This window comes from Arthroderma uncinatum, assembly GCF_011692745.1.
Source record: "Arthroderma uncinatum strain CBS 119779 chromosome Unknown scaffold4, whole genome shotgun sequence".
NCBI lineage: Eukaryota > Fungi > Ascomycota > Eurotiomycetes > Onygenales > Arthrodermataceae > Arthroderma > Arthroderma uncinatum.
In genome coordinates, this window is record NW_022983866.1 from 1041336 (window position 1) to 1054776 (window position 13441).

Here is a 13441-nt window from a genome sequence, read left to right on the forward strand (position 1 = left end):
AATTGGTAGAAATAATTCCTTGGATGGGTCATAATTGCTCCCTTCGTCTGCTTTTAATATTTCAAGGTCGTCAGCGTCTCTCGCTGGTTTCCTTAAAGCCGTCTAGTTCGACAAGTACTCCAAGACGAGAATTGCCAATTACGTAGGGATCGAGACTGGGCGGGACAAGGACCCAGACGTGCAGTGCACGAAATGCTACAAGGGTTATTAACCAACAAGGCCTGCAACAAGCGGACATAATCTAGCTAGTAACCAGCTGCTTCCTCGCCAGGATTACTTACTAGTTGCGGCGCCGATAGTCGAGACTCGAACTCATATGTAGACAAGGGCAAGCCTCTCACGATAATTAAGCAAGGAGAAGCGTTGAAGCCTTTCTAGTATGTTGGTATTCCGGAATGATAATTTCAAAGATCCACCGCTCTATATGATACATGCCACTAGAACCAGGTATGCCCCCAACTAATAAACACAAGGAAGAACAAAAAATTGTAGTAAATAGGTGAATAAACATAAGCTTCCTCGTCTTTCGTCCGTTGGTCGCGCGACTCGTTTCCTTTCTATACATTGCCACTATACCCAATAACACTAGCCATCATTCCCCCAGGTGACGAAGCTGGAACTCCCATACCGCCTATCTTCTTCTTCCACAGCAGATATTTCCGGGCTTCGTCTGCCCAAAATACAGAACTAGAAATACACACTAAACAAACCAGATCCCAGAAACCCAGACCTTCTGTCTGGAAAATCCCTTGTAAAATAGGTAAATAGATAACACAGGCTTGACCGAATAGGGAGCCTAGAACAGCATAGTTAAACATCTTGTTACCCGTAAGGGTTAGTTCGCCGCGTAGCAATGATTTGGATTCAGATCGACAGGCAAGAGCATTAAACATGTCGAAGAGAACGAAGCAGGTGAAAGTCATGGTGGTGTCTCGGCGGGTGACAACACGGGAGCGTGCGCCTGAAACCTCGTCGGTGTGGTCGGCCATTTGGTGGATGTAGACGGCCAGAGTGCCTATCATGATAAAGCATGCGGAGGTTAAGACACGGCGGATGAGAGGTTTGGTGAGAACTCGTGCATGTTTGGAGCGAGGAGGCCGGACCATTATTGATGGATCAACTGGCTCGACACCGAGAGATTGGGCGGGTGGGCCGTCCATGAGGATATCTAATAAAAATATTAACAACGGAGTCCGTCATGGGTGATTGTGGGGATGACTTACTGATCCATAGTATTTGCATGGCATTTAGAGGATTCTTGAAGCCCAGTCCAGTGCTGACGAGGACTAAGCTCAGCGCCGCTACACTAGTACTCAATTGAAATGTGATGAAGTTTTGAATGTTGTAAAATATTCCCTTGCCTTGCTCAATTGCTCGTAAAATCGTCGAGAAATCGTCATCCGTTAAGATCATGTCAGCTGCCTCCTTTGCAACATCAGTGCCTAGTTTACCCATAGATATACCGATATCTGCCTTTTTCAGGGCGGGTGCGTCGTTGACTCCGTCGCCAGTCATGGCCACAACGTCGCCTCGTGATTGAAGTGCTTTCACGATCTTCATCTTATGGTCTGGACTGGTTCTTGCGAATATCGAGGTTCCGGCAATTGCCTGTGCCAACTCTTCGGTGGTCATGTGGTCGATTTCATCGCCCCGAAGGACTGGTCTTGCGGTGGAAGATGCATTTATTGGCATCCCAAGTTTCTTTGCAATGGCAACAGCAGTAGTTTCCGCATCGCCGGTAATCATAATAACCTTGACTCCCCCGGCCATGAGTCGCCGGATGGACTTGTGAACATCTTTCCTAGGCGGATCATTCATGCCGACTAGACCGGCAAAGATAAGCCCGGTGTAGCGCTTTTCATCATTACTTGCTGTGTGCTTCGAAGCGGCCATTTGACTTCTAATCGGCCCACTAGCGAATCCAAGAACCCGAAGACCTTCCTGGGCCATTGACTCGGCGGCCATTTTAGCAGCTTTTCTCCGCTGTTCGTCTAGGATAACCTCCCTTCCATCCTTGGTAAGGTAGGTATCGCATCTTTTCAAAACTTCCTCTAATGCGCCTTTGATATAAGCCATGTCTGAGCCGGTGTGGCTGATAGCATTATCAGTTGAAGATGCACTTGCCACAATAACGCCCATCCACTTTCGCTCCGAGCTAAAAGGGGTTTCTGAGACCCGGCCGCTGATCACGTCCCGGACATCGTCTTCTCCTAGGGTATCTAGCATATCAAGGATTGCAACATCGGTAGGCTGGCCAACCCAACGACTCTTAATGGCTCCCGAGGAACTATCCATCGTGGAAGATAGGACAGCAGCGGAAGCGGCCGTTGCTGGAGAGTTCGCATGGGCTCTTGATAGTCGACTATTGTTTGCAATGTTGCCTACTCGCATGATTGTCCGAGCAGCCGGAGTAAGGTTAAGTGGTGTATGCTCCTTGTTCACCTCGAATGGCTGCTCAATATCGAAATGCCACATTTTGGTCACAGTCATATGGTTCAAGGTCAACGTGCCGGTTTTGTCACTGCACACGACGTTGACTGAACCTAGCGTCTCTACACTAGGTAGCCGCCTTACAATTGCACCACGGTTCGCCATTCTTAGGACACCGAGCGCAAGTGTGACAGTTACAATGATCGGAAGACCCTCGGGAATGGCAGCAACAGCAAGGGAGACACCGATCGTGAACATTTCCAGCAATTTCCTGCCTTGTATTAACCCGACCACAACAATAATCCCAATCACGATGAACGACATGTAACTCAATTCTTGGCCGAGTCGATCCATGGATAGCTGTAATGGCGTCCTAGGGCTTTCAATATCCTGTAGAGAGGCAGATATGCTTCCAAACTCCGTGTTGGGTCCAGTGGCAATAACGATGCCCTGGCCATGGCCAGATCTGACCAATGTGCCCATAAACGCGATGTTATGTTGCTCATTTAACCGAAGGTCGGTCCCAACTGTCCCAGCAGCAGGTGAATCATAAAATGGGGAGTTTTTACCGTCTTGGAATTGCTTCTGAGGCTGGCCCAACGAGTTTGAAACCTTGCATACGGGCTCATTCTCTCCCGTTAAATTAGATTCGTCGATGGTGAGATGCGTTGCCGATGTGATTCGAATATCTGCTGGTATACGGTCTCCCGTAGAGAAAATAATCAGGTCACCGGGGACAAGGTTTGTGGCGGTCACCGTTGTCGATGCCTTTGCAGACGGTCCAACTGGATGTGTTGGTCCATTCGAAAGGTCGCCCATCTCATATTCTTCCTCGTCAGCGGCCGTCTTTGGTGTACCGAAGTTATTGGTAGGTACGTTCCGGATCAAATGGGCGAAATGGGGGACAAGTCGACTCAGCGCCTCGAGCGACTTTTCAGACCGGTATTCCTGGACGAATCCGACACTGACCACTATAGTCACCGCGAGAGTGATGCTTACAGCATCGTCATAATTCTGCATCAAGAAGGAAATGGCTGCGGAAGCAAGGAGCAATAAAATCAAGGGCTCCTTGAACTGTTTAAGAAATCGAAGCCAAAGCGGCTCGGGTTCGTCATGAGGGAGTTCGTTAGGCCCATGCTGGAGAAGCCGGGCATCGGCATCGGCGGGAGAAAGGCCGTGGGCGAGGGAGGTAGTCAAGCGGCTGGCGACTTCTTCTGGAGGGAGCTTGGAGTATGTAGATGTCGTCACGGACGAAACCGCTGTGGACCGGCGGGTTGGAGACGGCGAACGTCTACCGTTTTTCGGAGTAGCATTGTAGAATGGCAAGGACGGCGTAGATAGGCCGGACATGTCTAGAAACGTATGCGGTGCCAGCGGTGGAATCCGGCGGGCCCCCTTCTCATCCCGGCACGGCTCAGGGCCCAAATGAAGCCTTTATCCGAAATCAAGTGCTTAAAACGACATGGAGCGAGGGGGTATCGAAGGACGGATTCGCATGCAGTCGTAAATAATTATATCGTGCCGGTCAGGGGCGCTCGCTGATGAAGTTTGCCAGCAACTTTCAGCTCTCTCAGGCCGGTCAATGTTGGATTTCGGGAGGAACTGGCAAAGGCGGCGTCACGGTATTATGGTCTATCGCGGAGAAGCCAATTAACCACTGACTCGGACGTAGACGAAGGTATAGCGGCGGGCGTGGATGCGAGCAACTTTTTCTCGGTGTTGATACGTGAAGCTCTTGACAACATTTCAACTTGAGCCCTTAAACCTTCGAACTGTGATTATGTAATCCATCGTTCTTTTTGGGGAGAGCTCACGGACCCAGAGACCCACTATTTATTTCCTGATTGGGAGTGGTATGGAACTAAATTTATCCGGCTTCCGTATTAAATACCACTAGTAATGATGATACGGGGGCCTGGTATCATTACATGGCACGTGACCAGAAAGGGAAAAAAGGCCAAACTCCAGCCACCTGGTTTATTATTCCTCTTTCTTGCATCCAAGACCATCACAACGCGCTGCGACTCCTCTCCCACCCACCACCACCGACCACCCGCAGACCACAACCCGCCGTCGCCACCGCTCGCAGCTTCATATAGACCAAACTGTCCTGTCCGCAACCCTGCTGGCGATGGTATTTTGCAGTTCTCCGTGACTTCGAGTGTTCTGTCGCCCGGCGCGTTTCCGGGTTGTTGTTTGTACCCAAACCGCGCCCCCCATCAAACTACTTCCTCAATCGCATGACCTCTGATCTTGCTTCGCGAATAATACTGCGATAATATTGTAACGCCTGGGCTACTGTGGCATACTCTGCCAGAGCTGCACGATGTTTTACTCAGAGACGTTGCTGTCGAAAACGGGGCCGTTGGCTCGCGTATGGCTGTCCGCCAACCTTGAACGAAAACTCTCCAAATCCCATATCCTTCAATCCGACATCGAAAGCAGTGTCAATGCCATCGTCGACCAGGGACAGGCGCCCATGGCCTTGCGTCTGAGTGGCCAGCTTCTCTTGGGTGTCGTTCGAATATACAGTCGCAAAACTAGATATCTCTTAGACGACTGTAACGAAGCTTTAATGAAAATCAAGATGGTAAACACCTACACTACTACCAGCTGAGAATGTTCTTTTTATGCTAATCGTCTATGCACAGGCCTTCCGACTAACAAATAATAACGACCTTCCAACCACTGCGCCGCTGCCTGCAGGAGGCATCACCTTGCCGGATGTACTTACTGAATCAGATCTCTTTATGAACTTGGATCCTTCCATCCTATTCACTCAACCAGTGCAGATAGATCACGATCCTAAGAGACCTGCTTCATCTCTAGGCTGGTCTAGCCAATTGCTGCCTGATAGCACTCCCCAGACAATCAGGCCTATCGAAAGACCCCACCTCGAAGACGATACAGGCTTAATCCTCGATCTAGGCGAAGACGAAGACATCCCACTTGGCCACGACACCAGCATTGAAGTGGGTAGGGAGGCGCCTGCCCCGCGCCCAGTTGGAGAGGACTTATTCAGTGATGACCACCGCTTATTCGGTGACGACCCCAATCTCGACCTTGGTGAGGATGGTGCTCCGCTTGAGAAGCTAGGAGATGCCGACATGACCCATGATATCGACCATGCTGCCCATATGGATGACGACATGCCAATGGGTGGCATGGACGGAGAACTAGGCATGCCTATCGATGAGGACTCTACTATAATTCCTGGCCTTACGAGTGATTTTACTCGGAGATCAGCCTCCCCACTCTCGTCTGTTCGTTCTAGTGTCATCCGTGACATGGACGAAACGTTTGCGAATGAAGGAGCTATTCGACATCACCAGAGAGTAAAGCGAAGAAGACTTATCATGCCAGATGCCGATACAATCCTCTCCAGTGCCCAGATCAAAGAACAACAAGAAGACCGCTCAAATATTTTGATAGCCGAGTCCATCCTCCCACGAGACCCAGTCCTACTCACTCTTATGATGATGCAGAAGAATGGGACCTTTGTCTCCAGCGTAATGGGAGGCGCGAGCAGCTGCAACTGGGCACCTGAGCTTCGCGGAATGCTTTCGATCGAATCGGTCAGGAAGGCGGGAGACCTAAAGCGAAAACGAGACAGCGGTATTGCCGATATGGATATCGATTCTGGCGCCAAGGTTCCTCGACTTGAACTTGAGGGAGAAGAGACTCTATTGCAGCCCGATGAAGAACTGGCCGTCGGAGACGATACAGGCCTAAACCAACAGTCAGAGATCCAGGTTCCCGACGACGATGAACAAGCTCACCCCCGCTCTGGCGATGCCCACTTCAGCGAAGATGAAGGTCTTGGTCAGCATGCGGATGAATATGACGAGCTCAGCAGCCTGGTCGAAACCGGCCCAATTTCTCTTGGAACGAAACACGCTGTTCACGTTCTACGAGAGCAATTCGGCGAAGCCACATCCACCGACTCGCCAACCCAGTCAAAGGGCAAAGCTGTCGTCTTCCAAGACCTCCTCCCCGAACACCACACAAGCAAAGCTGATGCTACTAAGATGTTCTTTGAAGTCCTTGTGCTTGCAACAAAAGATGCTGTCAAGGTTGAGCAAAGTAGTAAAGACCTCGGCGCGCGACTAAGAATTAAAGCAAAACAAGGCCTCTGGGGCGACTGGGCCGAAACCGAAGCGGGCGGTGAAATTGCACCACAAGAGGTCGAGGCCGCAGCGTGAGTCCAGTGAGCTGTTGGATAATGTGTTAACAAATTTTGCTTGTCATTGGCTTTTTATATCTCTGGCCCAATCCTTTCTTTCCCAGCTTCGTCCACCTTCTTCCTTGATTACGATGAAAGAGTACCTTCGGGGTGCCATATTGTTACATAGTATTTTTTTTATCCGCCTTGGGTCTCTCGACTGTTTGGGTGTTCCGCTGCCATTTTGGATCCCTTTCTTTTCAAGAGATTTTTTTTATGAAGGCCTGGAACTGGCGTTTCGTGCTGCCTATGCGCGTACTATCCCCATCGGCGTATAGGAGTTTTATTCAAGCATGCAACGGCTAAGGTAAGGGGTTTATTTTGGGAGGCGGCTGAGAAACAATCACGGTCTTGGTTTTCTTTCTCTTTTTTGACTGCGGTTGCGATCAGTATTCTGTGATAACTATTATGTATCGAGTAGCAACTACCAATCTTATTAATTTTGTTGACAAGCACATCCCTCGTCTTGGAGTTCGTCATGTGTTGTGGTGAAGTCATTTATTCTCCGCATTCCGGCCGTGGCTCTCGATTGGAACCCCTGAGACGTGGACTCCAACCGCATCTTGCGTTTCAGGAGTGTTCCAGGGCTGCACCCCCGATATCCTACCATAGGCTCTCGCCCCGTTGCCCAATGCGAGCCATGAAACACTCGATCCACTTAACTCCGATGTATACTTCAACGACGCGCGAAGGTCGTGGTTTATACAAACGAAAAGGTTCGGGCAAGAGGCAATCTCTCGCCACACAACGCTCTTCAAGGCGCGCTCGATGAAGCAGTCGATATACATAGAACCTCGTATCACACAGCAGATCGACGTGAGGGACGCGCCGCGATGGATCCCGTTTCTGCAGGGAAGGAAAAGAGGGACACGAAGCGCCCTCTTCTCACACTTCCGTCTCCTTTTTATCATCATCCATCCCCCCAGGTGTGATGATGAATGTTTGTCTCTTCTCTCCGTCTTTCCTCTAACTTCTAGAATTCGCTTCTAAACGTGCTGGTCACTGTGGTTTTTTTTATTTTTCATATTTATATCCCACTGCATTTGATAGCTTTAGGAGCAGGACTTCACATCACTATCAATATTTAGAGACCCACGATGTCGGACTTTGCCCTTATCCGTCTTTTCAAGAGGCTGCACCCTCGATACCTCCAGGAACTGATTTTCCGGTCGTCCTGCGCGGTATTTTCATTGATTGCCGTGGGGTTTTTTTCCGGATGCTTGAGTATCAACGAAGGCATCCCTGTGCCATCGACGTCACCAGCGAAGGGGAGGTGGAAGGACGGGATACCTATCTTACCGGTATGATGGCACTTTTCATCCTCTCTCTTGTCCTGATAGACTCAGTAAAGTACTGACTACTCTTAGCTCGGGATCTCCATCTTGTCATCTGTTTATATTGCATACTATACCGTTTTACGGAAGCACTCCCCTCACCTTGGTGTGCAACTAGTGCTTGATGCATTAGTTTTGCTTGGGCTGGTCCCAACCATCATATTGTCTACTTTGGGAGCGGCGTTCTTGCTCTGGACGCCAATACCAGCAGACATGTTAGATATCGTATGCAACGAAGGAAACAAATATACCCGGCCCTGTTTTCCTGAATTATACAGGCTAGGCTCTTTGGAACTTGCTGCTATAATTTTTGCATGCACTTGTTGGTATGTTCACTTGTCCATTGAAATACTTTCCCGAAATTTTACTCACAATCTGGCCCCAGGCTGTATCACCTATTTTTCCTTCTCTACACGATATACGCTGTCCGAACCCACGGTTGGAAACCGCAACCCAAGAGACGACGCCACAGACATAGACGCCGTGGCACCAAAGAGCGCATATTTGTGCGTCTTGATGACCCCGAAGCCGAGAAGGATTATCTTGCACCTTACCTTCAAATCGTCAACGAGGTCTCGTACCCAGCAGCGACTGCTACGAAGGACAACCGAATTTGATTGTCGACGGCCTATTTATAAAAATTATACTGTCTCAGGAATACTATGACTATGAGAGCCACGAGCTACCGGCGATGCGATACTCGTTTGTCCCAGTAGATACCTTTCTGTGTCTCTCAATATGGAAAAAATGTGGTACGAATATGTGTTGTTCCTTCAATAAGACGCCGAGATAAATTGTTGTTTATGACTTATCATCATGAAAGTGGTATTTTTTGCTTTAAGACCTCGAGGCCATCTTGACCTGTGTGTGAATAACCACCGGTAACGACGTAAACCGTCTGTAGAAGCCAGAGATTGAACCCATACTTGGCAACAGCTATCCGGATGAGCCCAATAGCCCGGGACAATATCCTGAAGTTTATTGACACTTCAAGAGTTGTCTTTATAAAAGCAGTTGGTAACAGTCCTAAAGAGCAAATGTCACAAGTCTAGATAGTAAGACAACTATAAAGAAAAAACCAACTACCTAAAGCCATTTGTTTCTATCTATAGGGAAATTGCCCAATACTATCAGTATAGCAACAGATCATCTCTAAAATCTAAAGGTACATTTATTAAGGCCCTCAAGGCATTTAGAAACTTAGATTATAAATATGCAATGATGTAATTAGCATCATAATATATGTTGGCTTGGATATGTATAGTTTCTCGACTCAACTAGTACTTATTTATGCGAGGCCCGAGTAGTTAGCCTTAGATTACACTTAAATGCATCAAGTGACAATAACTATTGCCGCTTTTCTCCTTTTAACTATAAGAAATACAAAGAAGTTAGGTAACTACTTGATAAGATACGTGGAATTGTTCATCCTCCAAATCATTCAAGAATAATTGTGTCACAGTAAACTAGAAGTGTTTTGAATAGTTTTGAACCAATCATGTACCTATAGGATGACGTTAATGGTCAAGCCGAAGACATGACATCATAGCAAGTGCTTCCCCTTCAACTACTTAAGATAGGGAGAAACGTAATAATTTATCTATAAAGTCCAAAGATCTTCATTCAACAGCTAATAGTAACCACTCTGCGTACCTATAACTATCCCTGTGTTATTTACCGCCTACTTCCTCCGTCAGATTTTTTAGGATATCCCCTGCACCACACGCCAAAGCCTCCTTCGCTGTAATATAGGATATAAAACGATCTCGTCAACATGTCTGGTCCAGCCAAACCAGAGAACACGGGCGTGATAAATCAAGAAGGCGTTATTTCTAGACCTACGGCGGGGGTGGATACCAAGTCAAATCCAACCGATGACAACATCACCAAAACCGAAAGCAATGAGTCTATCGCTGACAGGATGCACCATGGACATAGCGAACAGTCGCAGTTCCAGTCTTTCACTAGCCTTTCAGACCAGAAAAAGGCGGGAGAGAAGGAATATGGTTATGACCAGGGACACCCAGCCCCAACCCAACGCTACAACGAGGATTATAGCTTTATGGGGAGGAAGCCAGGGAAAAAGTCATACTTTAGCGAATTCCTAGAGAAGTATAGGCAGGCCCCCTCTATATAATTTATATGTCATAATATATATGCTGACAGGTTTTATTCCACGATTTCAAGCTTCCGCTGAGTTCGATTACTGTAATTCGTCGCAACCCCAAAAAAGTACCTCTTCCAACTGGGTGTTCGAGTGGCTCGTATAGTATAAGTTAGCCAAACTGAGCTAATTGGGGAAATAAATTGTTTAAGAGTCTGCATGGTTGTCGAGCTGTTGGTCATTTGTCGTCTTTGTATATACTTGATACAAATTGAAGGCCGTAAGAGCCTTAAAGCTATAAGATCTTTCCACAGCTATCTTCAGTCATGTTCACTAGTAAGCATAACGGGGCGTTAATAATCAATGGCTATGGCATTCATATCCTTCCCTTATCCAGCTGAGGCGACTTACTCCTCGTGATAGTTCCTAAGTCCATGGATCTACTAGGATAGGTTGCGAAGTGATCCCTTGCAATCTGACCGTATCCGGGTCTGGAAATATCTATGAAGACATGCCTAGATGTTACCTTTATTTTCAACATAAAGAATCTTCCAGGAGTATAGATAGTAACGGATGGTATAAGGCCAGGAAACAGGTGGTATGAGCAGAAGTATGAGGCCCGGCCTCATACAACATTGAACCCACTGCCTACTGATATCGTTGGGTCTAACGATCACACACGGAATATAAATGATCTAGAGGTCTAGATACTGGCATATCCATTGGCTAAGGATATAGATAATACCAGGTTAACTCCCAAAATGCAAAGGTAGGGTCGGTGACGAAGGATAGGCTCATTTGATAGCCATAATCTTCACTTGGGACATGGCTTCGTCGACAAAGTGAGGAGTCATGTGATCAGCCACCTTTTTCTTCTGAAACAGCGCATCTCACGCCTCAAAAGTCCGTTAGATATCATTACTTCTTCCACATATGAGGCGACGACGTCGTACAAGGCTTTGTCGGCTGACGGTGCGCGTGGAGTCGACTTAAAATTAGCCCTTAAGCGATGATGTTTCAATTGGCGATCAAGCCAAAGTGTTGTTCACACCCCCCGTGGATGGTCTACCACCCATCTTTGATATCTTAGGGTCCTCCTCGTTGAAAGATACCCAGAGGCCCCCGCCAATCAACGAGGATATCTCAAGTTTCAGAGTCCAGGAAATCCAAGCTTTGTAACCGATGTTCACTGTCTATATTTTCCTTCTCCCACTAGAGTGTGCGATACGGAAACGCAGCCGATTCGCTTCAAAGGACACCTGGAGTCTAGATCATCTACACGTCCCTGATGGTGCCTCAGGTGACTCTAAAGATGAAGAGAAATCGCGATCTTCAGCCCGATTTTAGGAAACGGAAGATACATATTTAGGCGAGAGGGAGGCTTGATGTCTGGAACCAGGCTCTCTTGCGAGTTTCAGCGCCCCGGGGTTTCCGATAGAGATATCCAAGGTTGCTGCCATGCTTGGGTTCCTTTACAACCTAGTGTGCCTCCCGCGCTTTCTTACCTATGACGTATGATGCTTCGCTATACCAGATCGAACGGCTCTACAGTACTCGAAGCATAAACAGGAAATCCATTTGAATGATTTCCTGGAACGGATTGATCTCAAGGCACGGAACTACATTTGTGTGTCTGATCGCGGTCAGTTTGATTCGTTAGAGTGGGTGCGCTCTGACACTCTCCGACAGTTGCAATGCTCCTGCTCCATAAAATACCGATGATCGCATGCCAGTCAAATCTCAGAAGCCAGCAACCCCCATCTTCGCATGACATATGTGTGAGGCTGTTTGCTGCAAACCCTTGTGACGGTGGGGGGATTTACAACACTTTCTAGAAGACCATAGGGTCAAGGCAGCAAGGTCTCTCCAGCAAGCTGGGAGCTGGCCGGGCATGCTAGGGAATTCGCCCATACCCCAGACGGGCCGAGAATATATTTAGAGAGACAGCGCAGTACAAGCTTTGCCTGTGGATATCAAACCGGCATATATATATGCATGCGCGATTTTGACCAGTACATCCCAGACGATGCGATCGAGGATGTGGCGGTTGGATAGCTACGGCTAGAGGCGCGGCTGTCTCTTGTTGAAGACGCAGTGTCTAAGAGTAGATGAGTATATTGGCCTTTGAGATAGATGCGCTTTGCTAAAGTAAAAGAAGTACTCCCTATGCTTGCGGTTTTTTGTGCAGGGCATGCTTTAGCTTTTCCAGTGCGAAGCATAAACAATGAATGCAACAGTGTAGATACGCCAGCCACCATAATATACTCCGTATATATATATATATATATTAATTAATATCTTGGGAGTGCTATTTATGTTTGGGGATTCTATGAGGTAACCAATTGCCTCTTTGGGTAACTTCAACGACCAGCCAAAACTTCAACTTGAACATTGCCAACTTTCAATCCCGCCCATACAGAAGAAGAGAACAAGCATTAAGCTGTGCAACCAGCGCTTCCCTAGGATTCGGTATCTCGGGATGGCACAAGATCCGTGGCGATGCTACATGAAACAATCCGCACTTCTATCGCGTTCACGAAACACCCTGCAGGATGGACATTCGACCGCGAAAGGATGATCAAATGGCTACTACGACCTCTCTGCGTTGGTGCAGCTCGAGATCGGCCCTGCACCGGAACCTTGGAGTGATATTCCTGCGCTCAGTTTGACAAAGCCCGTCCGGTATAGGCAGGTCGACCAGCTTGCGCCGTTCTATATCTGGATTTTCACGAGGCCAGGGAGGGGTTCATCGTCTCCTTCCGATGCATGGCCCGATGCTAGCTAGGATTGTTTCGTGGGATGACAGGCAGATGCATGGGAAATGGCACTGTGTCGATCGGGCCGCATGGTTGAGCTGCGACTTGGGGATGTCTACGGAGCCAATCACCTAGGGGCCGTATACGAACTACGGTGCTCGAGCATGTCATATTCGCGCGACAAGAGGTTCGCGGCAGGCATCTTCGGCCATTGATAGCGTTGATAGCTCCTTCAACACAGCATTTTGATAACCGACGTTCGATATAGCGCTAGCAGCTTGTCCTTGAAATACGTGTCTCAACTGGCTGGCTAGTAAATGCGCCAGGGACGGGGGGCTGGCTTGCCGATAATTGGAGAGGACTCCCAGATGAAGCCGCTGCGAAACTCCAATAGAGTTACTGTTACTAAATGGGCGGGGAGTCTGCCTCTCCAGGCTCAAATCGGCTCATACCGGCGGCGGATTCAGCACCCAGATCACGTCCAGAAAACTCAATATAACATTGCTGGTGAAGGTGCAACGAGGGAGGGGGTAACCTTGGCCGATGGTTTATTTTATTATTAACGACATAGTACAGAGGTCCCCTGTCTCGCGAG

General features: G+C 48.2%; 2 protein-coding genes across 2 annotated transcripts; one reads left to right on the forward strand and one right to left on the reverse strand.

Moving 5' to 3' along the window:
* Window positions 1–557: 557 nt before the first annotated feature.
* GIQ15_05666 (calcium-transporting ATPase 1) lies at window positions 558–3780 on the reverse strand (the record flags this gene model as incomplete). The annotated part of the gene is made up of 2 exons (XM_033553083.1): window positions 558–1168; window positions 1224–3780. 2 exons carry the CDS (start codon window positions 3778–3780, stop codon window positions 558–560), a joined length of 3168 nt encoding a protein of 1055 aa, XP_033404227.1.
* Window positions 3781–4756: 976 nt separating this feature from the next.
* On the forward strand, window positions 4757–6632 carry GIQ15_05667 (double-strand-break repair protein rad21; the record flags this gene model as incomplete). Its single annotated transcript, XM_033553084.1, has 2 exons — window positions 4757–5020; window positions 5223–6632. The coding sequence occupies 2 exons, from the start codon at window positions 4757–4759 to the stop codon at window positions 6630–6632; spliced, it is 1674 nt and encodes a 557-aa protein (XP_033404228.1).
* Between the last annotated feature and the right edge of the window lie 6809 nt (window positions 6633–13441).